The sequence below is a fragment of the Mobula birostris genome, chromosome 29 (genome assembly GCF_030028105.1).
Source record: "Mobula birostris isolate sMobBir1 chromosome 29, sMobBir1.hap1, whole genome shotgun sequence".
NCBI classification, from domain to species: domain Eukaryota; kingdom Metazoa; phylum Chordata; class Chondrichthyes; order Myliobatiformes; family Myliobatidae; genus Mobula; species Mobula birostris.
Window position 1 is genome coordinate 30,888,223 of NC_092398.1, and position 27,716 is coordinate 30,915,938.

At 56.1% G+C, this 27,716-nt stretch overlaps 1 protein-coding gene across 1 annotated transcript in view; it reads left to right on the forward strand.

Annotated features, from left to right (window-relative positions):
* LOC140190177 (organic solute transporter subunit alpha) overlaps nucleotides 1–27,182 on the forward strand; it is a 208,185-nt gene extending 181,003 nt beyond the window's left edge. Inside the window, exons 2-6 of the mRNA XM_072246689.1 lie at nucleotides 5,980–6,053; nucleotides 7,548–7,703; nucleotides 9,400–9,511; nucleotides 16,736–16,988; nucleotides 24,626–27,182. Coding sequence (XP_072102790.1) covers nucleotides 5,980–6,053; nucleotides 7,548–7,703; nucleotides 9,400–9,511; nucleotides 16,736–16,988; nucleotides 24,626–25,044 — 1,014 coding nt within the window. The 3' untranslated portion in view covers nucleotides 25,045–27,182. The remainder of the gene's footprint in view (nucleotides 1–5,979; nucleotides 6,054–7,547; nucleotides 7,704–9,399; nucleotides 9,512–16,735; nucleotides 16,989–24,625) is intronic.
* Nucleotides 27,183–27,716: the final 534 nt, after the last annotated feature.

Here is a 27,716-nt window from a genome sequence, read left to right on the forward strand (position 1 = left end):
TCACTGTGACCACTCCCTCACTCCCCTACACCCTCCTCCGTCACTGCGACCACTCCCTCCCTCCCCTACACCGTCCTCCGTCACTACGACCACTCCCTCCCTCCACTACTCCCTCCTCCGTCACACTGACCACTCCCTCCTTCCCCTACACCCTCCACCGTCACTGCGACCACTCCCTCCCTCCCCTACACCCTCCTCCATCACTGCGACCACTCCCTCCCTCCCCTACACCCTCCTCCGTCACTGCGACCACTCGCTCCATCCCCTACACCCTCCTCCGTCACTGAGAGAACTCCCTCCCTCCCCTACACCCTCCTCCGTCACTGAGACCACTCCTTCCCTCCCCTACACCCTCCTCCGTCACTGCGACCACTCCCTCCCTCCCCTACACCCTCCTCCATCAGTGCGACCACTCCCTCCATCCCCTACACCCTCCTCCGTCACTGCGACCACTCCCTCCCTCCCCTACACCATCCTCCGTCACTGCGACCACTCCTTCCCTCCCCTACACCCTCCTCCGTCACTGCGACCACTCCCTCCCTCCCCTACACCCTCCCCCGTCACTGCGACCACTCCCTCCCTCCCCTACACCCTCCTCCATCACTGAGCCTACTCCCTCCCTCCCCTACACACTCCTCCGTCACTGAGACCACTCTCTCCCTCCCCTACAAACACCTCTGTCACTGCGACCACTCCCTCCCTCCACTACAGCCCCCTCCGTCACGGAGATCAGTCCATCCCTCCTCCGTCACTGCGACCACTCCTTCCCTCCCCTACACTCTCCTCCGTCACGCTGACCACTCCCTCCTTCCCCTACACCCTCCTCCGTCACTGTCACCACTCCCTCCCTCCCCTACACCCTCCTCTGTCACTGTCACCACTCCCTCCCTCCCCTACACCCTCCTCCGTCACTGTCACCACTCCCTCCCTCCCCTACACCCTCCTCCGTCACTACGACCACTCCCTCCCTCCCCTACACCCTCCTCCGTCACTGTCACCACTCCCTCCCTCCCCTACACTCTCCTCCGTCACTGTCCACTCCCTCCTCCCCTACACCCTCCTCCGTCACTGCGACCACTCCCTCCCTCCCCTACACCCTCCTCCGTCACTGTGACCACTCCCTCCCACTCCTACACCCTCCTCCGTCACTGCGACCACTCCCTCCCTCCCTCCCCTACACCCTCCTCCGTCACTGCGACCACTCACTCCCTCCCCTACACCCTCCACCGTCACTGCGACCACTCCCTCCCTCCCCTACACCCTCCACCGTCACTGCGACCACTCCTCCCTCCCCTACACCCTCCTCCGTCACTACGACCACTCCCTCCCTCCCCTACACCCTCCTCCATCACTGCGACCACTCCCTCCCTCCCCTACACCCTCCTCCATCACTGCGACCACACCCTCCCTCCCCCACACTCTCCTCCGTCACTGCGACCACTCCCTCCCTCCCCTACACCCTCCTCCGTCACGGTGATAACTCCCTCCCACTACACCCTCCTCCGTCACTGTCACCACTCCCTCCCTCCCCTACACCCTCCTCCGTCATGGTGACCACTACCTCCCTCCACTACACCCTCCTCCGTTACTGCGACCACTCACTCCCTCCCCTACACCGTCCTCCGTCACTGCGACGACTCCCTCCTCCCCTACACCCTCCTCCGTCACTGCGACCACTCCCTCCCTCCACTACACCCTCCTCCGTCACTGCGACCACTCCCTCCCTCCACTGCACCCTCCTCCGTCACGCTGACCACTCCCTCACTCCCCTACACCCTCCACCGTCACTGCGAGTATTCCCTCCCTCCCCTACACCCTCCTCCGTCACTGTCACCACTCCCTCCCTCCCCTACACCCTCCTCCATCACGGTGACCACTCCCTCCCTCCCCTACACCCTCCTCCGTCAATGCGACCACTCCCTCCCTCCCCTACACCCTCCTCCGTCACTACGACCACTCCCTCCCTCCCCTACACCCTCCTCCGTCACTACGACCACTCCCTCCCTCCCCTACACCATCCTCCGTCACTGTGACCACTCCCTCCCTCCCCTACACCCTCCTCCGTCACTGCGACCACTCCCTCCCTCCCCTACACCCTCCTCTGTCACTGTCACCACTCCCTCCTTCCCCTACACCCTCCTCCGTCCCGGTGACCACTCCCTCCCTCCCCTACACCCTCCTCCGTCACTACGACCACTCCCTCCCTCCCCTACACCCTCCTCCGTCACTACGACCACTCCCTCCCTCCTCTACACCATCCTCCGTCACTGTGACCACTCCCTCCCTCCCCCACACTCTCCTCCGTCACTGTCACCACTCCCTCACTCCCCTACACCCTCCTCCGTCACTGCGACCACTCCCTCCCTCCCCCACACTCTCCTCCGTCACTGTCACCACTCCCTCACTCCCCTACACCGTCCTCCGTCACTACGACCACTCCCTCCCTCCACTACTCCCTCCTCCGTCACACTGACCACTCCCTCCTTCCCCTACACCCTCCTCCGTCCCGGTGACCACTCCCTCCCTTCCCTACACCCTCCTGCGTCACTGCGACCACTCCCTCCCTGCCCTACACCCACCTCCATCACTGCGACCACTCCCTCACTCCCCTACACCCTCCTCTGTCACTGCGACCACTCCCTCCCTCCCCTAGACCTTCCTCCGTCACTGCGACCACTCCCTCCCTGCCCTACCGTCTACTCCGTCACCGTGATCACTCGCTCGCTCCTCTACACCCTCCTCCGTAACTGCGACCACTCCTTCCCTCCCCTATACCCTCCTCCGTCACTGCGACCACTCCCTCCTTCCCCTACATCCTCCTCCGTCACTGCGACCACTCCCTCACTCCCCTACACCCTCCTCCCTCACTGCGACCACTCCCTCCCTCACCTACACCCTCCTCCGTCACGGTGACCACTCCCTCCTTCCCCTACATCCTCCTCCGTCACTGCGACAACTTCCCCCCTCCCCTACACCCTCCTCCGTCACGGTGACCACTCCCTCCCCTACAACCTCCTCCGTCACTGCGACCACTCCCTCACTCCCCTACACCCTCCTCCGTCACTGCGACCACTCACTCCCTCCCCTACACCCACCTCCGTCACTGCGACCACTCCCTCCCTCCCCTACACCCACCTCCGTCACTGCGACCACTCCCTCCCTCCCCTACACACTCCTCCGTCACTGTGACCACCCCCTCCCACCCCTAAACCCACCTCCGTCACTGCGACCACTCCCTCCCTCCCCTACACCCTCCTCCGTCACTGCGACCACTCAGTCCCTCCCCTACACCCCCCTCCGTCACTGCGCACAGTCCCTCCCTCCCCTACACCCTCCTCCGTCACGGTGACCACTACCTCCCTCCACTACACCCTCCTCCGTTACTGCGACCACTCACTCCCTCCCCTACACCGTCCTCCGTCACTGTGACCATTCCCTCCCTCCCCTACACCCTCATCCCTCACTGCGACCACTCCCTCCCTCCCCTACACCCTCCTCCATCACTGCGACCACTCCCTCCCTCCCCTACACCCTCCTCCGTCACTGCGACCACTCCCTCCCTCCACTACACCCTCCTCCGTCACGCTGACCACTCCCACCTTCCCCTACACCCCCCTCCGTCACTACGACCACTCCCTCCCTCCCCTACACCCTCATCCCTCACTTCAACCACTCCCTCCCTCCCCTACTTCCTCCACCGTCACGGTGACCACTCCCTCCCTCCCCTCCACCCTCCTCCGTCACTGCGACCACTCCCTCCCTCCTCTACACCCTCCTCCGTCACTGCGACCACTCAGTCCCTCCCCTACACCCTTGCCGTCACTGCGACCACTCCCTCACTCCCCTACACCCTCCTCCGTCACTGCGACCACTCCCTTCCTCCCCTACACCCTCCTCCATCACGGCGACCACTCCCTCCCTCCACTACAACCTCCTCCATCACTGCGACCACTCCCTTCCTCCCCTACACCCTCCTCCATCACTGCGACCACTCCCTCCCTCCCCTACACCCACCTCCGTCACTGCGACCACTCCCTCCCTCCCCTACACCCACCTCCGTCACTGCGACCACTCCCTCCCTCCCCTACACCCTCCTCCGTCACTGCGACCACTCCCTCCCTCCACTACACCCTCCTCCGTCACGCTGACCACTCCCACCTTCCCCTACACCCTCCACCTTCACTGCGACTACTCCCTCCCTCCCCTACACCCTCCTCCGTCACTACGACCACTCCCTCCCTCCCCTACACCCTCATCCCTCACTTTGACCACTCCCTCCCTCCCCTACTTCCTCCACCGTCACGGTGACCACTCCCTCCCTCCCCTCCACCCTCCTCCGTCTCTGCGACCACTCCCTCCCTCCCCTACACCCTCCTCCGTCACTGCGACCACTCCCTCCCTCCTCTACACCCTCCTCCGTCACTGCGACCACTCCCTCCCTCCCCTACACCCTCCTCCGTCACTGCGACCACTCCCTTCCTCCCCTACACCCTCCTCCGTCACTGCGACCACTCCCTCCCTCCCCTACACCCACCTCCGTCACTGCGACCACTCCCTCCCCCCCCTACACCCTTCTCCGTCACTACGACCACTCCCTACCTCCCCTGCACCCTCCTCCGTGCCGGAGACCGCTCCCACCCTCCTCCGTCACTGCGACCACTAGCTCCCTCCCCTACACCCTCCTCCGTCATGGCGAGCACTCCCTCCCCCCCCCTATACTCTCCTCCATCACTGTGACCGCACCCTCCCTCCCCTACACCCTCCTCTGTCACGGTGACCACTCCCTCCCTCCCCTACACCACCCTCCCCGTGACTGCGACCACTCCCTACCTCCCCTACACCCTCCTCCGTCACAGCGACCACTCCCTCCCTCCCCTACACCCCCCCGTGACTGCGACCACTCCCCGCTCCCCTGCACCCTCTTCCGTCACTATGACCACTCCATCCCTCCCCTACACCCTCCTCCGTCCCTGCGACTACTCCCTCCCTCCTCTACACCCCTCTATCTCTCTGACCACTACCTCCCTCCCTCCCTTATACCCCTCCTCGTCTCTGTAACTCCCCTATACCCCATCTCCATGACCCTCCTCCTCCCCTATACCCCTCCTCCTCCCCATACCCCTCCTCATCTCTGTAACCTCCCCTATACCCCATCTCCGTGACCCTCCCCCTCCCCTATACCCCTCCTCATCTGTTTAACTCCCCTATACCCCATCTCCATGACCCTCCCCTGGAGCCTTCCTCATCTCTGTAAACTCCCCTGTACCCCATCTCCGTGACCTTCCCCCTCCCCTATACCCCTCCTCATCTCTGTAACCTCCCCTATACCTCATCTCCGTGACCCTCCCCTATACCCCTCCTCATCTCTGTTACTCCCCTATACCCCATCTCCATAACCCTCCCCCTCCCCTATACCCCCCTCATCTCTGTAACCTCCCCTATACCCAATCTCCGTGTCCCTCCCCCTCCCCTATACCCCTCCTCATCTCTGTAACTCCCTATACCCCATCTCCATGACCCTCCCCTATACCCCTCCTCATCTCTGTAACCTCCCCTATACCCAATCTCCGTGTCCCTCCCCCTCCCCTATACCCCTCCTCATCTCTGTAACTCCCTATACCCCATCTCCATGACCCTCCCCTATACCCCTCCTCATCTCTGTAACCTCCCCTATACCCCATCTCCGTGACCCTCCCCCCTATACCCCTCATCTCTGTAACCTCCCCTATACCCCATCTCCTTGAACCCCCTCCCCTACACCCCTCCTCATCTCTGTAACTCCCCTATACCCCATCTCCATAACCCTCCCCCTCCCCTGCACCCCTCCCCGTCTCTGCAACCCCTCCCACTCTTGTGGCCCTCCCCACCTGCGTGACTCCCTGCCACCCCCGGACCCGTTTGTCTCTGAACGCTCTCTGTCGAGTTTGAACGTCGGTCTCTGCCGCTTGGTCTCACTGGCTGCCTTTGCTCCCCTCTCAGGTGTTTGCTGTGACGTCCCTCATCGGGCTCTACGTCCCCCGATCTGCATCCCTCTGCAGCTTCGTGGCTTCCATGTAAGTGTCCTGCCACCAGCAGGGTTACCGTCCCAACATCAGAAACAGCTCTCCATTCACCCCCGCCGTCCATCCCTTCCCAAATGTCCCACCGCCCACGTACCCATTGCAACCCAGCCACTCCGACTATCCCACCATTCACACACGCATTGGGACCCCATCTCTTCCCGTTCACTCCCACCGTCCGCACTCCCAATGGGATCCCACCCCTTCCCATTCACTCCCAATGGAACCCACCCTTTCCCATTCACTCTCAATGGGATCCCACCCTTTCCCATTCACTCCCACCGTCCTCACTCCCAATGGGGTTCCAACCCCTCCCCATTCACTCCCACCGCTCTCACTCCCAATGGGACCCCACTCCTTCCCATTCACTCCCAATGGGACCCACCCTTTCGCATTCACTCCCAATGGGATCCCACCCTTTCCCATTCACTCCCAATGGGACCCACCCTTTCCCATTCACTCCCAGTGGGACCCACCCTTTCCCATTCACTCCCAATGGGACCCACCCTTTCCCATTCACTCCCAGTGGGACCCACCCTTTCCCATTCACTCCCAATGGGACCCGACGCCTTCCCATTCACTCCCAATGGGACCCACCCTTTCGCATTCACTCCCAATGGGATCCACCCTTTCCCATTCACTCCCAATGGGAACCCCCTTTCCCATTCACTCCCAATGGGACCCCACCCTTTCCCATTCCCTCTCACTGTCCACACTCCCAATGGGACCCCACGTCTTCCCATTCCATCTCACTGTCCACACTCCCAATGGGACCCACCCCTTCCCATTCACTCCCAATGGGACCCACCCCTTCCCATTCACTCCCAATGGGACCCACCCTTTCCCATTCACTCCCAATGGAATCCACCCTTTCCCATTCACTCCCAATGGGATCTCACCCTTTCCCATTCCCTTCCACCGTCCACACTCCGAATGGGACCCCACCCCTTACCATTCCCTCTCACTGTCCACACTCCCAATAGGACCCACCCTTTCCCATTCACTCCCAATGGGATCCCATCCCTTCCCATTCACTCCCAATGGGACCCACCCCTTCCCATTCACTCCCAATGGGACCCACCCCTTGCCATTCACTGCCAATGGGATCCCACTCCTTCCCATTCACTTCCAATGGAACCCACCCTTTCCCATTCACTTCCAATGGGATCCCACCCCTTTCCCATTCACTCCAATGGAACCCACCCTTTCCCATTCACTCCCAATGGGACCCACCCTTTCCCATTCACTCCCAATGGGACCCACCCTTTCCCATTCACTCCCAATGGGATCCCACCGTTTCCCGTTCACTCCCAATGGGATCCCACCCCTTCCCATTCACTCCCACCGTCCACACTCCCAGTGGGACCCCGTTGAATCTCATTGGTTCTTGATATCCACGCTGGTTTCTGATTGGTTCTCAAGCCTGTGAGGGCCTGTTGGTGATTGGTTGATGTCTGGGAATGGCTCTCTCCAGCCTCTTCCTTCCAGCTACCACTCCATTACACTTTGGAAATTCCTGGGGCTGATCACAGATTTCTTTGGAGGGAAGGCGAGGATGTTGGAGCGTCTGGCTGGGGAGCAGGTCTCCCCCGGTCCCTTCCCCTGTTGCTGCTGTTGCTGTTGTCCCTTCATTGCCGTCACCAGGTGGGAACTTCAGAGAGGCGGGGGGGGGGGGGTTGTGGTGATGGAGGGTGAGGGGGCGGGTGGCAGGTTGATGTGACGGGGTGTGGGTAGGGGAGGATGGATGATTGGGAGGGTGGGTGGGTAGATGGGAGTGAGGGTGAGAGGGTGGATGGGTGACGGGGTGAGGGGAGGGGGAGGGTGGATGGGTGACGGGGTGAGGGGAGGGGGAGGGTGGGTGGGTGAGAGGGTGAGGGTTGAGGGGATGGAGGGGGTGAGGGGAGGGTGAGAGGGTGAGGGGATGGGGAGGGTGGGTGAGTGATGGGATGAGAGGGTGTGAGGAGGGGGAGGGTGGGTGGGTGAGGGGATGGAGAGGGTGAGGGGATGGGGAAGGTGGGTGGGTGAGAGGGTGAGGGAATGGAGGGGGTGAGGGGAGGGTGAGAGGGTGAGGGGATAGGGTGGGTGGGTGAGGGGGTGAGAGGGTGTGGGGAGGGGGAGGGTGAGGGTGGTTGTGTGATGGGGTTGAGGAGGCATGTGGGTGGGTTAGGGGGTGGTTAGGTGGACGATGAGGTGTAGGAGGGATGGATGGGGGGAGGATGAATGGAGAGGGGGAGGGGAAGGGTGGCTGGGTGATTGGGTGTGGGGGCAGTTGGGAAGGTGGGATGGTGAGAGTGATGGGTGGGGGGAAGGGGAGGGTGTTGGGGTGGTTGGGTGGGAGGGGGTGTGGGTGATGGGGTGAGGGGAAGGGTGGCTGGGTGAATGGGTGTGGGGGCAGTTGGGATGGTGGGATGGTGAGAGTGGGTGGGGGGGGAGGGGAGGGTGTTGGGGTGGTTGGGTGAGGGGGAGAGTGGGAGGAGGTGTGGGTGATGGGGTGAGGGGAAGGGTGGCTGGGTGATTGGGTGTGGGGGCAGTTGGGAGGGTGGGATGGTGAGAGTGATGGGTGGGGGGGAGGGGAGGGTGTTGGGGTGGTTGGGTGAGGGGGAGAGTGGGAGGGGGTGTGGGTGATGGAGTGAGGGGAAGGGTGGCTGGGTGATTGGGTGTGGGGGCAGTTGGGAGGGTGGGATGGTGAGAGTGATGGATGGGGGGAAGGGGAGGGTGTTGGGGTGGTTGGGTGAGGGGGAGAGTGGGAGGGGGTGTGGGTGATGGGGTGAGGGGAAGGGTGGCTGGGTGATTGGGTGTGGGGGCAGTTGGGAGGGTGGGATAATGAGAGTGATGGGGGAGGGGAGGGTGTGGGGTGGTTGGGTGAGGGGGAGAGTGGGAGGGGGTGTGGGTGATGGGGTGAGGGGAAGGGTGGCTGGGTGATTGGGTGTGGGGGCAGTTGGGAGGGTGGGATGGTGAGAGTGATGGGTGGGGGGAGGGGAGGGTGGTTGGGTGAGGGGGAGGGTGGGGGGGGTGTGGGTGATGGGGTGAGGGGAAGGGTGGCTGGGTGATTGGGTGTGGGGGCAGTTGGGAGGTTGGGATGGTGAGGTGATGGGTGGGGGGAAGGGTGTTGGGGTGGTTGGCTGAGGGGGAGGGTGGGAGGGTGTGGGAGAGGGTGAGGTGGAGGGTGACCACATGTGAGGGTGAGGAGAGAGTGGGAAGGGAGTTGGAGTGGGATGGACCGATGAAGGAAGGGAAGAATTTACAGTGGATGACGCAGAGGTCAGGGGTTTCAGGGTGACAGGGTTGGCCCATGGGGTGTCCACAGACGTGTAACCTGCCCTCTCGTCTCACTGCCAAGAGTGAGCCTGCGCTGGATGACGGTCGCTGTGTTCCAGCTCTCCGTCGTCAGGACTGCATTGTTCTTCGTGATGCTGGTCCTGTGGACAGACGAGAAGTACGATTATGGGGAGGTGAGTACTGACAGCAGATTTCCTGTACAGAGCTTCCTCACTGTTAACAGCCACGGCTCCCAACCTTGGATCCATGGACCCCTCAGCTGATAGTAAGGGTCCATCACATACTGTATAAGATTGGAAACTGCCTTTCACACCATCCTGTCCTCCCTGTCCTGTCTCCTGAGGTGAGACAAGGGTGAAGCTCCCTGTGCACCATCTTGTCACGTTCTCCCAGGGTCAGACACAGAGTGAATCTCCCTCCACACCGTCCCATCACACACTCCCGGGGTCAGACACAGAGTGAATCTCCCTCCACACCGTCCCATCACCCACTCCTGGGGTCAGACAGAGAGTGAAACTCCTTCCACACCGTCCCATCATACACTCCCAGGGTCAGACACAGAGAGGAGCTGTGCTGACTGAGCTGGGAGAAATCGAGGCAAAACTACTGGATAAAGTTCGTGGAATACTTTGGAGGTGGCTCTAAAAGTCTCTTGGACAACTGAGTGAGTGACGGCGCTGGTATGGAAACTCGGTGTGGAGTTTTACTGCCGGTTTGGGCTGGGTTTGTTGGCGGCTGCTAACTGCATAGCTCCCAGCTGCGGCCGCTGGCAACTCGCCAGGAAGCCGGTTCGCTCCAAAACCGGAGGCAAACGCCGTCGTTCCCCCCCCCCCCCCATTGACATCGGGGCAACGTTCCTCCTCCATTGTTTTCCTGATTTTTGTCCGGTGTCGGAGCCGGAGCATCTGGAAGGACGTTTCGGCCTCTCCCGGCCTGGGTCTCTGCAAGTCCGACGGAGCCTTTCCTGGCGCCGAGCCAGCGAGGAACTGTCGACTGCAAACTTTCCCGGCCAGTTATTCGACTCGTTCCAGGACTTCTAACCGGCACCGCTGTAGGATTCTCGGACTGGAAAGAGCGCCAGCATGCCGGACCGGTCTCCAGGGAGTCGCGGGCCTTCGGGGAGTTACGCAAGGGCGGCTGCCTCCCCGGCCTCGGACAACGCCCTGTTTCGGTCGGTGAAGGTGGAACGTGGGGTGCAATGTATTTTGCGCCCTGGAATGACACTAGAAAAGTGTACGGAGGCAATGGAGGACCTTGTTGGGAAAGGTGGTATTCTGGCCACCGAGAAGGAGTTTGGAAAGGCGGTGTTCTATCTGGCGAATGAAGAGCTAGTGCACCGGGCCCTAAGCAGGGGAGTCACGGTAGACAACATCTTTTTACCTATGGAGCTGGTGACGGCCCCCACGCAACGTATCGTGCTTGGACATGCTAAGCCTTTCATTCCAAATGAGGACTTGCTTCCCCCACTGGCCCGTTTAGGGCAAGTAAGGTCGGAGATCACTGCCATCCGACACAAATTTAAGAGACGCACCCTCCGCACCGTAATCTCTTTCCGGCGTCAGGTATTCATGCAGCTGGAAAGGGAGGACGACGTTGAGGGCCGGTTTACTGTCCAGCACGAGGGAGTGGATTATCAGGTGTACTGGAGCTCCGAGAGCCCCCGGTGCCATGCGTGCAGGGAGGTGGGGCACTTTCGGAGGGACTGTCCTGCCGCCCAGAACCCGAGGGAGCCCACTTCGGGCACCAGTGCCCCAGCTATCTCTGCCTCTGATCCTACTCCTGCGCCTGCATCTGACCCTGCCCCCGCCCGTGATCCTGCCCCAGCCCCTCACCCTGCCCCTGCCCCTACCCCTACCCCTACTCCTACGGTTGGGTCGGTCCCTGCTCCTCTCCCTGTGGTTCAGGTGGGGGACGGGGTGGAGTCTGTGCGGAGTAAGAAGGCAAAGGGGAAATCCAAACACAGTAAGAAGCGGGCCTTTGAGGCCGCAGAGCTCACGCCCATTTCGCCTGAAGTGGAGCGTGGGGCTCGGGGAGGTGCGCAAGCAGACGGGGCGATGGAAACAGAAAGCGCCGCCCCATCGGTGAAGCCTGCACCTGTGTGCTCCTCCGGCGTGAAGAGGAGAAGGGAACGTTCCCGCAAGAGGGCAGGGGATGTAGATGCGGAGGAGTCCCAGGAAGGGGTGGGAATCCGGGTAGGGGTTGGTTCTAAACCTGAGTCCCCAGATGTAGCCACCAGTCCTGGGGTAGATGGTGTGGTTGTGCAAAAAGCTTGTGATAGCCCTGTTTGCACAAATGAGGCAGCCCTGGAGGCCTCCACCCAGGACCTACAAGTCAGCACCTCTCTGGAGGCCAGTGTACCGAATAGTGTAAGAGGAGACGAGACAAAGCTCTCTCTTTCTCAGCACCAGGCTGCTTGTGAATCCCTTGGACCAAAGGTGCCGGGTTCCCCTCTATGCCTGCCCCCTGGGGAGGGCGATATTCTGTGCACGTCGACCCCAGCAATTAATGACTTGCAGGGAGTCCCTGGGGATTGTCCCTCCACTGTCGCAAATGTGGATGAGGCTGATGCGACGGTGGAGCGGGCAGGTAAGAGCGAGGTGCCCGCTGCGCGGTATGGGTCGCAAGCGCAGCCATCTATTGGAACATGCGGGGAGGCCGATTGGGGATTCTGTCTGCAGTGACGGGTTGGAGGGGGACTCTTTCGATAGTGAAACAATGGACATCCTCACCCCTCCTGAGAAGTCCCCTTTGAAACCTGTAGAGGAATTAAGCATTTTATTCTCACCTCTGAGGGTGCCAAGCACCGGCCTCAACTAGCCTCGCTTCGCTGGCCCAGCATGCCGAGGCTGGTGAAATCCCTGCGAGTCATCCTCGGACGAAAGGGAAAGAGGAATGCGGTGGCGGGGAACGACAGACGGCAACTAAAATCTTTCCTAGATGACCTAGTAAGGGACATTAGAGGGAGAAGCAGCCTCGCTCCTACGGGGGATGGCAGGTCACAGGGTGTCGCTGGTACCGCTCGAGCCCGGAAGGCAAAAAGTATCCTTGCTTTCTTTCCGGACAGTGTGGTGGAGGGCGCCTCCGCTCTCACCGAAATGGGCACAGCTGCTGAGACCCAGTGTGCTCCCGCCATGAAGCTTACCATAGCTAGTCTCAATGTAAACGGCAGCAGGGGTCCTCTTCGCAGGCATAACAATCTCTCAGTCCTCAGGGATGGGCGGTATACAGTGAGTTTCCTGCAGGAAACCCATACCATCCCTGGGGACGAGTCTGCTTGGCTCCTGGAGTGGAGGGGCAGGGTCTACATGAGCCACCTCAGCTCCATTTCTAGCGGGGTGGCGATCCTGTTGGCCCCGACCTTCCAGCCAGTAACTGAAAGAGTCCAGGACGTTGTGCCCGGCCGTCTGCTCCACCTGGTTGTGCGCCTGGATGGCGTACCATTGCATTTTATCAATGTGTATGCTCCCAGGCGCGGTGTGATGCAGACGCGCCTATTCTGCCAGCTGTCCACCCTGCTGAGCTCCATCGATCCTGGGGATTGCATCATCCTCGGGGGAGATTTCAATTGTACCCTCGAGGCGGAGGACCGCTCGGGCCTCCAACGCGACCCAGCATCGGCAGGAAAGTTAAAGGAGCTAGTCGGCTCCTTTGACTTGGTGGACAGCTGGCGGAATTTTCACCCCAACTCTAGCGCCTTCTCGAGAAGGTCTAGAGAGGGGGGTTCCAGGATAGACCGCATATACATCTCTCGGGCCTACGTCTCCCGCGTGTCGGCGTCCTCCATGCGGCCAGTGTCGTGCTCGGATCATCACCTTGTGTGGATGGAATTTATTCCACTACACCCTCGGGTGGGATCCGGGTATTGGCATTTTAACAACCGGCTGCTGGAGGACAGCCGATTCCGGGATTCGTTCCGAGCGTTCTGGGTCTCCTGGAAGGAAAGGCGGAGGGAGTTCTGCTCTCTACCCCACATCTGGTTTTTATGTCGGGAGTACACTAGGGGGTCGACAAAGAGGCGGAGCTCTGAGGTTGAGCGGCTTGAGAGAGCGTTGCTTGATCTGGAGTCCCGCCTCGGTCCGACCGCTGGAGACCAGCAGCTGTGGCAGGAATACCAGGAGAAGAAGGACGCACTAAGGAACCTGCAGCTCCAGTAGTCCAGAGGTGCGTACGTGAGGTCACGGATCCAAATGCTGCAGGATTTGGACCGTGGCTCACCCTTCTTCTACTCGTTGGAGAGGTGGCGGGGAGTTCAAAAGCAGCTAGTGGAGCTGCTGGCTGCCGATGGTTCCTCCATCACGGACCCTGATGGAATTAACAACGAAGTCCGTTCATTCTATCGGTCCTTATTCTCGCCTGATCCGCCAAATGCGGAGGCGTGTAATGAGGTCTGGAAGGATTTGCCTAAGGTCAGCCCAGAGGACGCAGTGCGTCTGGATGCCCCCCTGACTCGGGAGGAGCTGTCCACTGCCCTTCGGCAACTCCGGAGGGGCAAGTCCCCTGGTTTGGATGGACTGAGTGTTGAGTTTTATCAGGCTTTTTGGGATGTCCTGGGGGATGATTACAGCCTTGTCCTAGGGGAGAGCCTAGCCACCGGAGAAATGCCCCTCTCATGGCGAAGAGCTGTTGTGGTCCTACTGCCCAAGAAGGGAGACCTCCGCCTGCTAAAGAACTGGCGGCCGGTCTCCCTCTTGTGCGCGGACCACAAGATCTTCGCCCGGGCAATGGCCAACCGTCTGGGTTCAGTAATTGGACAGGTGGCCCATCCTGACCAATCTTACACAGTCCCGGGCCGCTCCATCCAGGACAATGTCCACCTAGTACGGGACCTGATCCACCTACTCCAGGAGACTGGGACCCAGGCAGCGTTTCTTTCTCTTGACCAGGAGAAGGCGTTGACCGGGTGGACCACAGTTTCCTGGTGGGCACCCTGCAGGCTTTTGGGCTCGGACCACACTTTGTGGCCCGAGTTCGGCTCCTGTACTCTGCCGCAGAGTGCCTAGTTAAGATTAATGGATCATTGACAGGACCTATCCACTTCCGAAGAGGAGTGCGTCAAGGGTGCCCCATGTCCGGTCAACTGTATGCAATCTGTGTCGAGCCATTCCTCGGCCTTCTTCGGAGAAGGCTGACAGGTCTGGTTCTGCGCGAACCGGACATGGAAGTCGTCCTCTCGACCTACGCCGATGACGTACTCCTCATGATGACAGACCCCTGTGACCTGAGGAGGATGCGCGAGTGCCAAGATGTTTTCTCGGCGGCATCCTCCGCGAGGATCAACTGGGCGAAATGTTCCGGACTCTTAGTAGGCCAGTGGCAGGTGGACTCCCTGCCGGAGGAGATGAGAGCTTTTGAGTGGAGCACCAGACGCCTTCTTTATCTGGGAGTCTACCTGAGTCCTTCTGGGGAGACCTGGCTGGCGAACTGGCAGGACCTGGAGGCAAAAGTCATGGGCCGGCTAGGGCGCTGGTCAGGCCTTCTCAGGGTGCTTTCCTATCGAGGCAGGGTGGTGGTCATAAACCAGCTGGTGGCCTCCATGTTGTGGTACCGGATGGTCACCTTGGCCCCCCCCCCCCCCCGCTCCTTTTGTCGCAAGAATGCAGAGGAAGCTAGTGGACTTCTTCTGGGAAACAGGAAGCACTGGGTCTCTGCAGCGGTTCTGAGTCTCCAGAAGGAGAGGGCGGACAGTCGCTGGTGTGTGTACGCACACGACTGGCGGCTCTCCGCCTCAGGACTCTGCAGAGATTCCTGTACGCCGAGCACCCTCCCAGGTGGCACGTGTTGGCGACTTTCTTCCTCCGGAGGGGCTGCTGTCTTGCCGAAGATATGCAGCTACCGTCGGCGGGCGTCAGCCATGCTGCTTTGCAGAGGCTGCCCGGCTTCTATCAGGACCTACTGAGACTCTGGAACATGGTTGCCTCAGGCCGGGAATCCCCTCCTCTGGCAGAGGGCGGGGTCCTGGCTGACCCTTGCCCTGCCTCAACGGATGTCGGTGCGGCTCAGGTGTGTGGATCGACTCGGGCTGAGCTGCTCGTCGGGCCCAGGCCCCGCAGCCTTACCCGAGAGACGAATCCACACAACTTGAGCCGTCTTTCATCGACACCCACAATCCCATTCAGGGATGCAGGCAGGAGGTACCTTTATGGGCTGTTGCTCCACACCCTCCACTTCCTAGCATTTGTCCACCGTCCCGACACGCCATGGCGGTCGGTCTTTCCACCTGGAGGTGAGGGGGGTCCCCAATGGAAGTCCCTTTACAAGGGAGTCCTCCCCATGCACCTTGGGATCTCGGCTGGAGGGTGCTGCATAAAGCGGTGCCCTGCAATAAGTTCTTTAGTTTGTACACGGATCTCCAGCCGCGTGTCACTTCTGCGGGCTGGAGGAGACCGTGTACCATATGTACGTGGAGTGTGTGAGGCTGCAGCCCCTTTTCTGCCTCTGTCCCCTCCCCACAGGTGGGCTGCTTCTCGCCTTCTGGTTGCATTTCAGTCCCACCCTATTCATATATGGTCATCCAGTAAGGAGGGGGGCACAGAGGGATGAGGATGTCCTTGTCAACTTGCTCCTGGGGCTGGCGAAAATTGCCATCCGTGGCTCCTGGAAAAGGGTGGCAGGAGGTTCTCCCCGGGCGGACTGCCTGGCTATGTTTAGGGGGTATGTTCGTGCCCGGGTGAATATTGAAAAGGAATACGCACAGTCCACGGCGACCGTAGAGGTGTTCCGGGACCGTTGGGCTCCGCGGGGTGTAAATGCCATCATTGACGAGGATGGCAATATATTGGTTTAACATGTATTGTCTGTTTGTAGTAGTAAATGTGTTAGTCACTGGTTTTGTAAATAATGTATAGCACCGACATTTGTAATAAAGAATTTTGTATTAAAAAAAAGGGTCAGACACAAAGTGAAACTCCCTCCACACCGTCCCATCACACACTCCTGGGGTCAGACACAGAGTGAAACTTCTTCCTCACTGTCCCATCACTCACTCACGGGGTCAGACTCAGACTGAATCTCCCTCCACACTGTCCCATCACACACTCCCGGGGTCAGACACAGAGTGAAACTCCCTCAGTTTATACCATACCTCTGCCTGGGGTCAGACACTGTGAAGCTCTCTCCGCACTGTCCCATCACACACTCCCGGGGTCAGACACAGAGTGAAACTCCCTCCACACTGTCCCATCACACACTCCCGGGGTCAGACACAGAGTGAAACTCCCTCAGTTTATACCATACCTCTGCCTGGGGTCAGACACTGTGAAGCTCTCTCCGCACTGTCCCATCACACACGGGTGAGGATCCCTCCCCAACACGGTGGTCACCATGGGGCATCGTGAAGATGACAAGGGTGGGAGGATCGGCGTCTCCCGGTGTGACCTGCCTCTGTCCCCTCCCCACAGGTGGGCTTCCTCAGCCCTAACACCTACATGCACGTAATCATTGGTGCCTCCACGTTCCTCTCCTTCTATGGCTACCTCCTCTTCTACAAGGCCACCAAGAGTTCGCTGCCCGGCTACGGACTCCAGGGCAAGTTCGTCTGCGTCACCGTGGTCCTGGTCTTGTTTGGGGTGCAGAGCGGCATCCTGGAGACCATGGGTGCTTTGGGCGCCATCCCGTGTTCGCCTCCCTTCTCCGTCGACATGCGTTCGCAGAGTAAGTGGCCACTGCACCTGGGGTTGGGGAGATCGCAGAGCCTGACCCTGGGTGGTGGGGGTCCTTGGTGATGGACGCTGCTTTCCTGAGACGGCGCTCCGTGTGGTGGGGAGGACTTTGCCCGTGATGGACTGGGCTGTATCCACTACTTTTTATAGATTTTTCCATTCAATGACATTAGTGCTTCCAGACCAGACTTTGATGCATATCATGATTCAGTCCACTGTGCACCTATAGAAGTTTGTCAAAATTTTAGATGACATGCCAAATCTTTGCAAACTTCTAAGAGAGTGGAATTGGTGAGCTCTGTCTTTTTCAATCCCTTCTAATTGGATTAGGAAAGGTGAAGAGGGCCTTGGGCCTGTTACAGGATAGGCCTTAGTAAGAATGGTCAGTTAGGCACAAAGAGAATCTGTATTCACTGACCACACACACAAAATGCTGGAGGAACTCAGCATGCCAGGCAGCATCTATGGAACATAGAAACATAGAAAATAGGTGCAGGAGTAGGCCATTCGGCCCTTTGAGCCTGCACCACCATTCAGTATGATCATGGCTGATCATCCAACTCAGAACCCTGTACCAGCCTTCCCTCCATACCCCCTGACCCCCATAGCCACAAGGGCCATATCTAACTCCCTCTTAAATATAGCCAATGAACTGGCCTCAACTGTCTTTTCAATAAGATCTCCCCTCAATCTTCTAAATTCCAACGAGTATAAGCCTAGTTCATTCAGTCTTTCATCATATGAAAGTCCTGCCATCCCAGGAATCAATCTAGTGAACCTTCTTTGTACTCCCTCTATGGCAAGAATATCTTTCCTCAGATTAGGGGACCAAAACTGCACACAATACTCCAGGTGTGGTCTCACCAAGGCCTTGTACAACTGCAGTAGTACCTCCCTGCCCCTGTACTCAAATCCTCTCGCTATAAATGCCAGCATACCATTCGCCTTTTTCACCGCCTGCTGAAGAGAGTAAACAGTCGACGTTTCGGGCCGAGACCCTCTGTAGATGTCCTCAGTGGTGGGGAGGGCGGTTGTCACATTTACTGATGGGTACCTTTATTGTCTGAACGGAAGAACATGTGAATTTACACAACCACTGATGTTGGCACACGCACCTACGAAGTATTCTCGACCCTTCATGAACAGTCAAAGGACAGAAAGGGTAATACTCAGGAATGGAGTCTATACTGGCCGTCTGTTTCTTATGGTCCCAATCTAATCTCCACATGTCTGTGGGGTCCTCCACATCAGTGATGGTTCTTCTCTGGAGAGTTGTCGCTATTTTGCATTCAAAGTCTTTGCTTTTATAATCTGCCCTTACCAGTTCAAATGCTGCATTTCAATGTTGTTGGCTCTAGGTCACCTGACTGGCCTGTAACACCTTCCCATTGGACGTAGTCAAAGGGCTGCACGTAGTCACGCCTCGGGTGGTTTGTTTCGTTCCCTTCGACTCTGGTTCAAACCCATCGGACACTGGGCGGAGATAACGAGATTTCTTCTGCAAACCTGCCATTGTACACAAAGAAAAAATCTGCAGCTGCTGGAAATCAAAGTAACGCACACAAAGTGCTGGAGAAACTCAGCAGGCCAGGCAGCAGCTATGGAAAAAAAAAAGTACAGTTGACGTTTTGGGCTGAGACCGTTCATCAGGACTGGACACAGTACTGTGCACAGCTTATCTGAGAACGATAAACAACTTATCTGAGAATGATCTGGGGGTTAGCAGGTCAATTGCAGAAACTCCTTGTGTCCATGTCCAATTGCTCTAATTAGATTATCCCAGTGCGAGAATCAGTTCAAACAGTTCACAAGATGGAGGTTACAGAGCAGCTTCACAAAATGGCAGCTTTCATTCCTTCAACCTTATGGCAAGATAAAACCTGATGGCAGAGGGGAAGAAAGTGTTGATAAAGTATTGAGTGTGTGCTTTCAGGCTCCTGTACCTCTTTCCTGATGGTAGTAATGAGAAGAGGACATGTCCTGGATGATGGGGGTGCTTAATGATGGCTGCCGCCCTTTCAAGGCCTTTGGAAGATGTCCTCGATAGTGGGAAGGCTGGTGCCCATGAGCAAGCTGGTTGAGTCTACAACCCTGTGCAACTTTTCCTGATCCTGTGCCAGGCAGTGATGCACCCAGTCGGAATGTTCTCCACAGTACATCTGTAGAAATTAGCTGGAGTCTTCAGTGACATACCACATATCACACCCAGTCGTAGGAATAATGGGTCTGCCCCCTCCCTGTCCAGTCCTGATGAAGGGTCTTGGCCTGAGATGTCAACTGTTTATTCCTCATCTGTAGATGCTGCCTGACCTGCTGAGTTCCTCCAGCATTTTGAGTGTTGACCGAGGCTGCCCTGATATTGTGTTTCCATCTACCCTTGAACCTTGATTTATTACCAAGCTAGCCTCTGGACCGCACTACCTTTACTGTGCCCCTGTCGTTTCATCAGCCTCTATCAGGTCACTGTTTAATGCTGCTGCAACAGTTCCCTGAATCTTATACACAAGGCATCGACCCGTAAAGGCAAGTGGGCCATAAGCCTTCTTTCCCACCCTGTCCACCAACCGTGTTGCCACTTTCAGGAGCCGTGTACTTAAGGAGCTTAAAGTTACGAGAGGTGGGTAGTAACAGTCTTTTCCCCAGGGTCGGGAAGTCATTGTCCCATCAGCTTGAGTCAGCCTGGCCATTCTCCATAAGAACATTAGAAACAGGAGCAGAATTAGGCCATTTTGCCCATCAAGTCTGTTCCGCCATTTCATCATGGCTGATCCTGCCTTCTCCCTGTATCCCGTAATGCCCTGACTCCTCTGACCTCGCTCATTATCGAGGCGTTTTCACCCACAGAACTGCTGCTCACTGGATGTTTTTTTTTGTTTTTTGTACCATTCTCTGTAAACTCTAGAGACTAGAAATCCTAGGAGATCAGCAGTTCCTGAGATACTCAAACTACTCCATCTGGCACCAATCACTCCATGGTCAAAGTCACTTCGATCACATTTCTTCCCCCGTTCTGATATTTGGTCTGAACAACAACTGAACCTCTTGACCACGTCTGCATGCTTTTATGCGTTAAGCTGCTGCCACATGATTGGCTGACTAGATATTTGCATTAACAAGCAGATGTGTCTAATAAAGTGGCATCTGAGTGTAAAGTCAGAGCAGTACAGTAAGGACACAGGCCCTTCAGCCCAACCGGTCCGTGGTGCCCACCCAGCAGCTGCCATTTTCCTGTGTCCGGCCCATGAACCTCGAAATCTTGCCCCTTCACCTTTTATATCTGCCTCTACCACTTCCCCTGGCAGCTCGTTCCATCCACTCCACACCCTCTGTATGAAAACATTGCCCTCGTGTCCCGTTTAAATCTTTCTCCTCTCACCCTAAATCTTTGACCCCTGGTTTTGCCTCCCCCGCCGCCCCCCCCCGACCTCCTGTCCGATGCCGGAGATCCCATAAATGGCTGGAAAGTTGCTTGTGAAAACTGATGCCGAGTTCCACCTTCGCCCACTCATTGGTTCCCGGATTCCCTTCCGCCTGGGATCGGACCGGACCAACATTTGCTCCTTTGGAATTGCTTTAATGTTGTCACGTGTGCCGAGATACAGTGAAAAGCTCGTCTTCACACTGGCTGTACAGATCAGATCAGTCCACAGAGGCAGAGCAAAGTGTTGCATTTGCAGAGAGAGTGCAGTGCAGGTAGACAATAAGGTGCAAGATCTTAATGAGGTCAAGAGTCCATCTCACTGTCCAAGACTCTGATAGCAGCTGGGTAGAAGCTGTCCTTGGGACTGGTGGGATGTGCTAACAGACGTTTGTATCTTCTGCCTGATGAAGATTCTGCCTGTTTGTATCTTCTACTCTTCTGAGAGTAGAGGGAATGTTTGAGATGGGAGGGGACATAGGGTCATAGAAAAGTACAGCCGAGCCAGTTAAATTGTCTAGTCCCATAGCCTCCCATACCCCACCCCATCCACGTGCCTAACAAAACTTCTCTCAAGCATTGAAATCGAGCTCGCACGCACCACTTGCGCTGATAGCTTGTTCCACTCTCACCACCCTCTGAGTGAAGTTTCCCCTCGTGCTCCCCTTAACCTTTTCACCTTTCACCCTTAACCCATGACCCCTAGTCCCACCCATCCTCAGTGGGAAAGTCTGCTTGTATTTGCCCCATCCAGACCCTCATAATTCTGTATCCCTCTATCAAATTTCCTTCTACATTCCAAGGAATAAAGTCCTAATCTTTCCTTATAACTCAGATCTTTGACTGTGAGGCAGTGGTCTACAGGAGGGGAGGCTGGTTTCCCTGACTTGCTGACCATGTCTACAACCCTCTGCCGTTTTTCACGGCCTCAGGCAGAGCAGTTGCCGTACCGAGCCACAATGCATCCAGACAGGATGTTTGCTACGCCTTATCAGTAAAAAATGGTGTGGATCAGCCAAATATCTTTTGCCACCTGACATGATTGTTGCCATGACAACACGTCCCAAAGCTCTGAATCTCCTCCTTGCACTCCGACGCATCGTTATTTGGGACACGGTGGTGTTACCTGAAGACTTGTCAATGGGGTTGGACCTGGCCATGCGATCACGAGCACAGAGGGAGCAGAGGAAGGGGCCGAGAGACAGAGTTGGAAAACCACGAGTACCTTGTTCAAATATAAATTTAAAAATATTACAGGACCATGACACAGGAGCAGAATTAGGCATTTGGCCCATCAAATCTGCTCCACCATTCAATCATGGCAGATCCATTTTCCCTCTCAACCCACTTCTCCTCGTAAACTTTGACGCCCTGACTAATCAAGAACCTATCAACCTCCATTTTAATCATACCCAAAGACTTGGTCTCCACAGCTGCCTGTGGCAATGAATTCCACAGATTCAACAGCCCCTGGCTAAAGAAATTCCTTCTCGTCTCTATTCTAAAGGGATGTCCAAATATTCTGAGATGTGCCCTTTGGAACTAGACTCCCCCACTGCTGGAAACATCATCTTCATGTACACTCTGCCTAGGCTTTTCAACATTCGATAGGCTTCCATGATATCCCCCCCTCATCCTTCTGAATTCCAGCGAGTACAGGCCCATCCCCAGCATCATCCTCATGAACCTCCTCTGGACTCTCTCCAATACCAGCACATCTTTTCTTTGATACAGGGCCCAAAACTGCTCTCAAGATTCCAAATGTGGTCTGAGCAATACCTTATAAAGCCTCAATATTACATCCCTATGTTTCTGTTCCAGTCCTCTCGAAATGAATGATAACATTGCATTTCCCTTCCTACTACAGTCTCAACCTGCAAATTAACCTTTAGGGAATCCTGCATGAGGACCGCCAAGTCCCTCCGCACCTCTGATTTTTGAATTTTCTGTCTGTTTAGAAAATAGTCTACACCTTTATTCCTTCTAGCAAAGTGCATGACCATACATGTCCCTGACACTATATTCCATCTGCCACTTCTTTTCCCATTCTCCCAATCTACCTTTCTGCAGACTCTCTGCTTTCTCAACGCTACCTGCACCTCTACTTATTGTTCACAAACTTGGCCACAAGGCCATCAGTTCTAAACACAAAATAATCTGCAGATGCTGGGGTCAAAGCAACACTCACAACACACTGGAGGAACTCAGCAGGTCGGGCAGCATCCATGGAAATCATCAGTCAACGTTTCGGACCAGAACCCTTCGTCAGGACTGTAGAGATGAAGGGTTCTGGCCCGAAACGTTGACTGATCGTTTCCACGGATGCTGCCCGACCTACTGAGTTCCTCCAGTGTGTTGTGAGTGTTGCCATCAATTCTGTTATCCAAATCACTGACACAAATGTGGAACACCACTAGTCACCATCAGCCAGCCAGAAAAGGATCTTATTATTCCCACTCTTTGCCTCCTGCCAGTCAGCCAGTCTTCTATCCGTGCTAAACACAAGAGGTTGTGCAGACGCTGGAAATCCAGAGTAGCACACACACACAACACTGCAGGAACTCAGCAGGTCAGGCAGCATCTATGGAAGCGAGTAAACATTTGACATTTTCGGGCCGAGACCCTTCTTCAGAAGTGAAGACTGTCCTGAAGAAGGGTATTGGCCTGGTGCATCGACTGTTCCTCTCCATAGACGCTGCCCGACCTGCTGAGTTCCTCCAGCATTTTGTGTGTGCCTATCTTACTGGTAATATCTTGGGCTCTTATCTTGTTAAGGAGCCTCATGTGCAGCGACTTGTCAAAGGCCTTCCAAAAATCCAAGTAAACAACATCCATTGATTCTCTTTGTCTATCCTGCCCGTGCCAAACGTAATGCTTCATAAGCTTTCCTTTGGACAACACTGGTGAGGTCGGGAGGTGGATCTGGATGACTGGGCATCTCAGGATCTCCATACCTTCCGCCCAGGCGTGTGACGATGATCACCACCCATTGTCCTTCGAGAGAGACAGACGCCGACCATCCTGCCTGTTACTTAGTCAAAGTATTCAAACAGATTGGCCAGGCAAGATGTCCCCTTGTACAGCCTCGTGCTCCACCATCTCCAGGGTCTGGTCTTCCTGTGTGTGGGGCCCTCTTGACAATTCATTGGCATCCGTCTGTCTCGAAGGACAATGGGTGATGATCGTCGGAAGCCTGGGCAGAAGGTATGGAGATCCTGAGGTGCCCAGTCGTCCAGATCCTCCTCTCAGCCTCATCAGTGTAGACCAAAGGAAGGCTTGTGAAGCAATATGATTGGCACCAGATTGACTGCAGGAGCAATGACATCCAGCTGCCTTAGGGGCTCCACTCCGGGTTTGCTGTCTGGGTTTACTCCCGTATCCCTTGTCTCTCCCGGGGCTGCCCACAAGGCAGTGGGGCTAGTTACCCACAGCTGGGGATCTGGTTCACGAGCTCCAGGGCGTGTCCAAACGCCAGTGGGCCTGCGAGCTACGTGTGCATGGGCCAGACCTCCTCCCCGTCCTCTGTAGTTCAGCCCGGGTCCGAAAGGAGTTCAGTTTCCGTGTGTCGCCAGCGAAGAGGCACCACATGAGGCTTGCTGTGGAGAGGCTGTGTACTGGCAGGGAGAAACCTACACGTTCAGCTCTCCTTTTCGCGAGACTGCTGAGAGCAACTAGCACTACCCAATGCACTAGACTCGTCACAACAACCATTTTGACTCCTCCCCTTGACAATGCAGTGTCTAATGGCTACAGGTAAGGAGTCTGGGTTCGGTGGTTATGGAATGGCCTGAGCCTGGTTTAGGTTGGGCTCACTGGAATGGGGGCCGTAGTTATAGGTTAGATCCGGTTGATACAGATTGCTCTGGTTTGGCCTGGGTTGCTGTGGACCAGGTTACTCTGACACGGGGGTTGGATTGGGGTTAGTTTGAAACTGGGCTGGCCTGGACCAGATCAATATGGATCAGGCTGGCCTTGGTTGCCTTGACTTTGGTTTGGCCTGGTTGGGGTAAGACTGTGTTTCAGTTGAATTGACTTGACCTGGGCTAGAAATTGAGGTGGGCTGGATTCAGATTAACTGGACCAAAGACAATATGGGGCTGGACTGGACGTTGGGGTCTGTATGGGACCGGGTTGGACAGGACTGGACTCTGTCTGAGCTGGAAGACCACTTCCTCAACCCTGCTGACCCCCTGCCTATCTCTCTCTTCCAGTCATCTTCAACTACGCAGTGATCGTGGAGATGTTCTTCATCAGCCTGCTGGCTCGTTTCTGCTTCCGCAAGGTGGAGCCGGGCAACCACCCCGCCCCCGCCCCCAGCCCGCCCCGCCAGCACAAGTCTGCCCAGACGGACGACGGCCGCTCTGCCGGCACCCCCGAGCCCGACCAGCTCTCGGCAGCCGCCAGCCCGGACGAGGCGCTGTGCCGGATCGAGCACGCGCCGCTGGACCGCTTCGACTTCGGAGCGGCCGCGAGGTCACTGGGGGGCCGCGGCCTCGATCCCGAGGGGAGACCCGCGCCTGCTCGGGGCGGGACTGCCACGCGAGACCCAGTGCCTGCGGGGCTGAACGCCGTCCAGGTGGAGGTGCAGGTCAACGCTTGCGAGGCCAAGCATGACGTGACTGTGGTCTGAACCAAAGGTCCGTAGAGACTGGACTGTCCCAGAAATATTGCATTTACTCAGAGACACAGTGCAGAATAGCTCCTTCCAGACCATCAAGCCCAGCAGTCCCCGATTTAACCGTACTCTAATCGTGGGACAACTTACAATGATCAGTTAACCTACTAACCAGGAGGTCTTTGGACTGTGGGAGGAAACCAGAGCACTCGGAAAAAGCGCATGTATTCCTCGGCGAGGACGTAGAGAGGATGCCGGGATCGAACTCCGAACTCGACGCTCTGAGCTGTAAGTGTCACGCCAACCGCTACGCTACTGTGGCACCCAAGGGTGCGGCTCGATGAGCTGGGTGGGGACTATTCTCCACTGTATCTCTGAGTGTCATTACTTACTACAAAGGAAAAAGTGCCAGGCAAACTTAAAGGTCACCTGGACCAGATGGACTACATCCCAGAGTCCTGAGAGAGGTCGCTGAAGAGATAACAGATGCATTGGTCATGATCTTTCAAAGAATCTTACTCTGGCAAGGTCCCAGAGGACTGGAAGATTGCAAGTGTTACTCCGCAGAAGGGAGGATGCCAAAAGAAAGGAAATCATAGGCCATCATAGGCATAGGAAAGGAAATCATATGTTAACTTTAGTAGTTGGGAAAGTGTTATAGGCTATCATTAAGGATGAGGTTTCGGGGTACTTGGGGACTAATAATAAAATAAGTCAAAGTCAGCATGGTTTCTGTAAGGGAAAGTCTTGCCAAACAAATCTGTTAGAGTTCTTTGAGGAAATAACAAGCAGGGTGGACAAAGGAGAGGCAGTGGATGTCATTTACTTAGATTTTCAGAAAGCGTTTGATAAGGTGCCACACATGAGGCTGCTTAACAAGATAAAATCTTATGGTATTACAGGAAGGATAGAGGAATGGCTGACAGGCAGGAGGCAATGAGTGGGAATAAAAGGGGCCTTTTCTGGTTGGCTGCCAGTGACTAGTGGTGTTCCTCAGGGGTCAGTATTGGGACCACTACTTTTCACACTGTTTGTCAATGATTTGGATAATGGAATTGTTGGGTTTGTGGCAAAGTTTGCAGATGAGACAAAGATAGGTGGAGGGGTAGGTATTGCTGAGGAAGCAATGTGATTGCAGCACTTCGACAAATTGGAAGAATGGGCAAAAAAGTGGCAGATGGAATACAGAGTTGGGAAATGTACGATAATGCATTTTGGTAAAAGGAACAATAGTGCGGACTATCATCTAAATGGGGAGAAGTTTGAACATCAGAGGTGCAAAGGGACTTGGGCGTCTTCGTGCAAGACTCCCAGAAGGTTAATTTAACAGGTTGAGTCTGTGGTAAAGAAGGCAAATGTAATGTTGGCATTTACTTCAAGCGGAATAGAACAAAGGAGCAAGGAGATAATGCTGAAGCTTCGTAAGACACCACTCAGTATTGTCAACAGTTTTGGGACCTGTATCTTAGAAAGGTGTGTTGTCATTGAAGGGTCCAGAGGGGGTTCACAAGGGGTTAATATACGAGGAGTGTTTGGTAGCTTTGGGCCTGTACTCACAGGAATTTAGAAGAATGTGTGGGGATCTCATTGAAACCTACCGAATGTTGAAAGGACCAGATAAGGTGGATGTGGAGAGGATGTTTCCTATGGTGGGGGTATCCAGAACTAGAGGGCACAGCCTCAAAATTGAAGGGCAACCCTTTAGAACAGAGGTAAGGAGGAATTTTTTTTTTAGCCAGAGGGTAGTGGATCTGTTGAATGCTCTGACACAGGCTGCGGCGGAGGCAGTCCGTGATTAAGGCAGAAGTTGGTCATTTCCTGATCGGTCAGGGCATCGAAGGATATGGCGAGAAGGCAGGTGTGTGGGGTTGAGTGGGATCTGGGATCAGCCATGATGGAATGGCAGAGCAGACTCGATGGGCTGAATGGCCTAATTTTGCTCTTATGTCTTATGGTCTTATGGTCTAAAGGACTATGGGTTGTGTCAGCTCCCACGCGTTGACAAAAACCAGCCCTGTCCTCCCCATGAGCTACAGCGAGACCGGACAGAATTCCACAAGGCATTGCAAATAGCGGGGAGAACACAAGAGATTTGGCAGAGCAACACACAATCTGGACGATTTAAACACTGGGCCAGATGGATTGAAAAGGAAGGGTGTTGGGATAAGAGGCGAGGGTCGGGTTGGGTCGGGTCAGTTCTGCTCCCTGCTCTGTTACATTGGCTCAGCTCTGCGCTGAACTGAGGGCGAAGCTGTGGCCTGCTGTGTCTGTTCTGGGCTTCATATCGGAGGACCCACTTTTGTTCTAAACGCTATCTGCTTATTTGTATTGTTTGCACGATTTGTTCTTTTCTCTCTCTCCACACATTGGGAGTCTGACGGACATTTTTTTATGGGTTCTTTGTTTTGTGTCTGCCTGTAAGGAGGCGAATCTCAAGGCTGTATAAAGTATACACACTTTGATAATAAATGTGCTTTGACTTTTGAACTTGGAGAGAATACTAAAGGAACTCAGCAGGTCAGGCAGCATCCTTGGAGGGGAATAAACAGTCGATGTTTCGGGCCAAGTCCTGAGAAAGGGTCTCGGCCTGAAGATTTGACTGTTTAAAGATTAGCTTTATTTGTAAGCACGAGCAATGCACAGAAAACGCTCAGCAAGTCGGGCAGCATCTATGGAGTGGAAAAAAC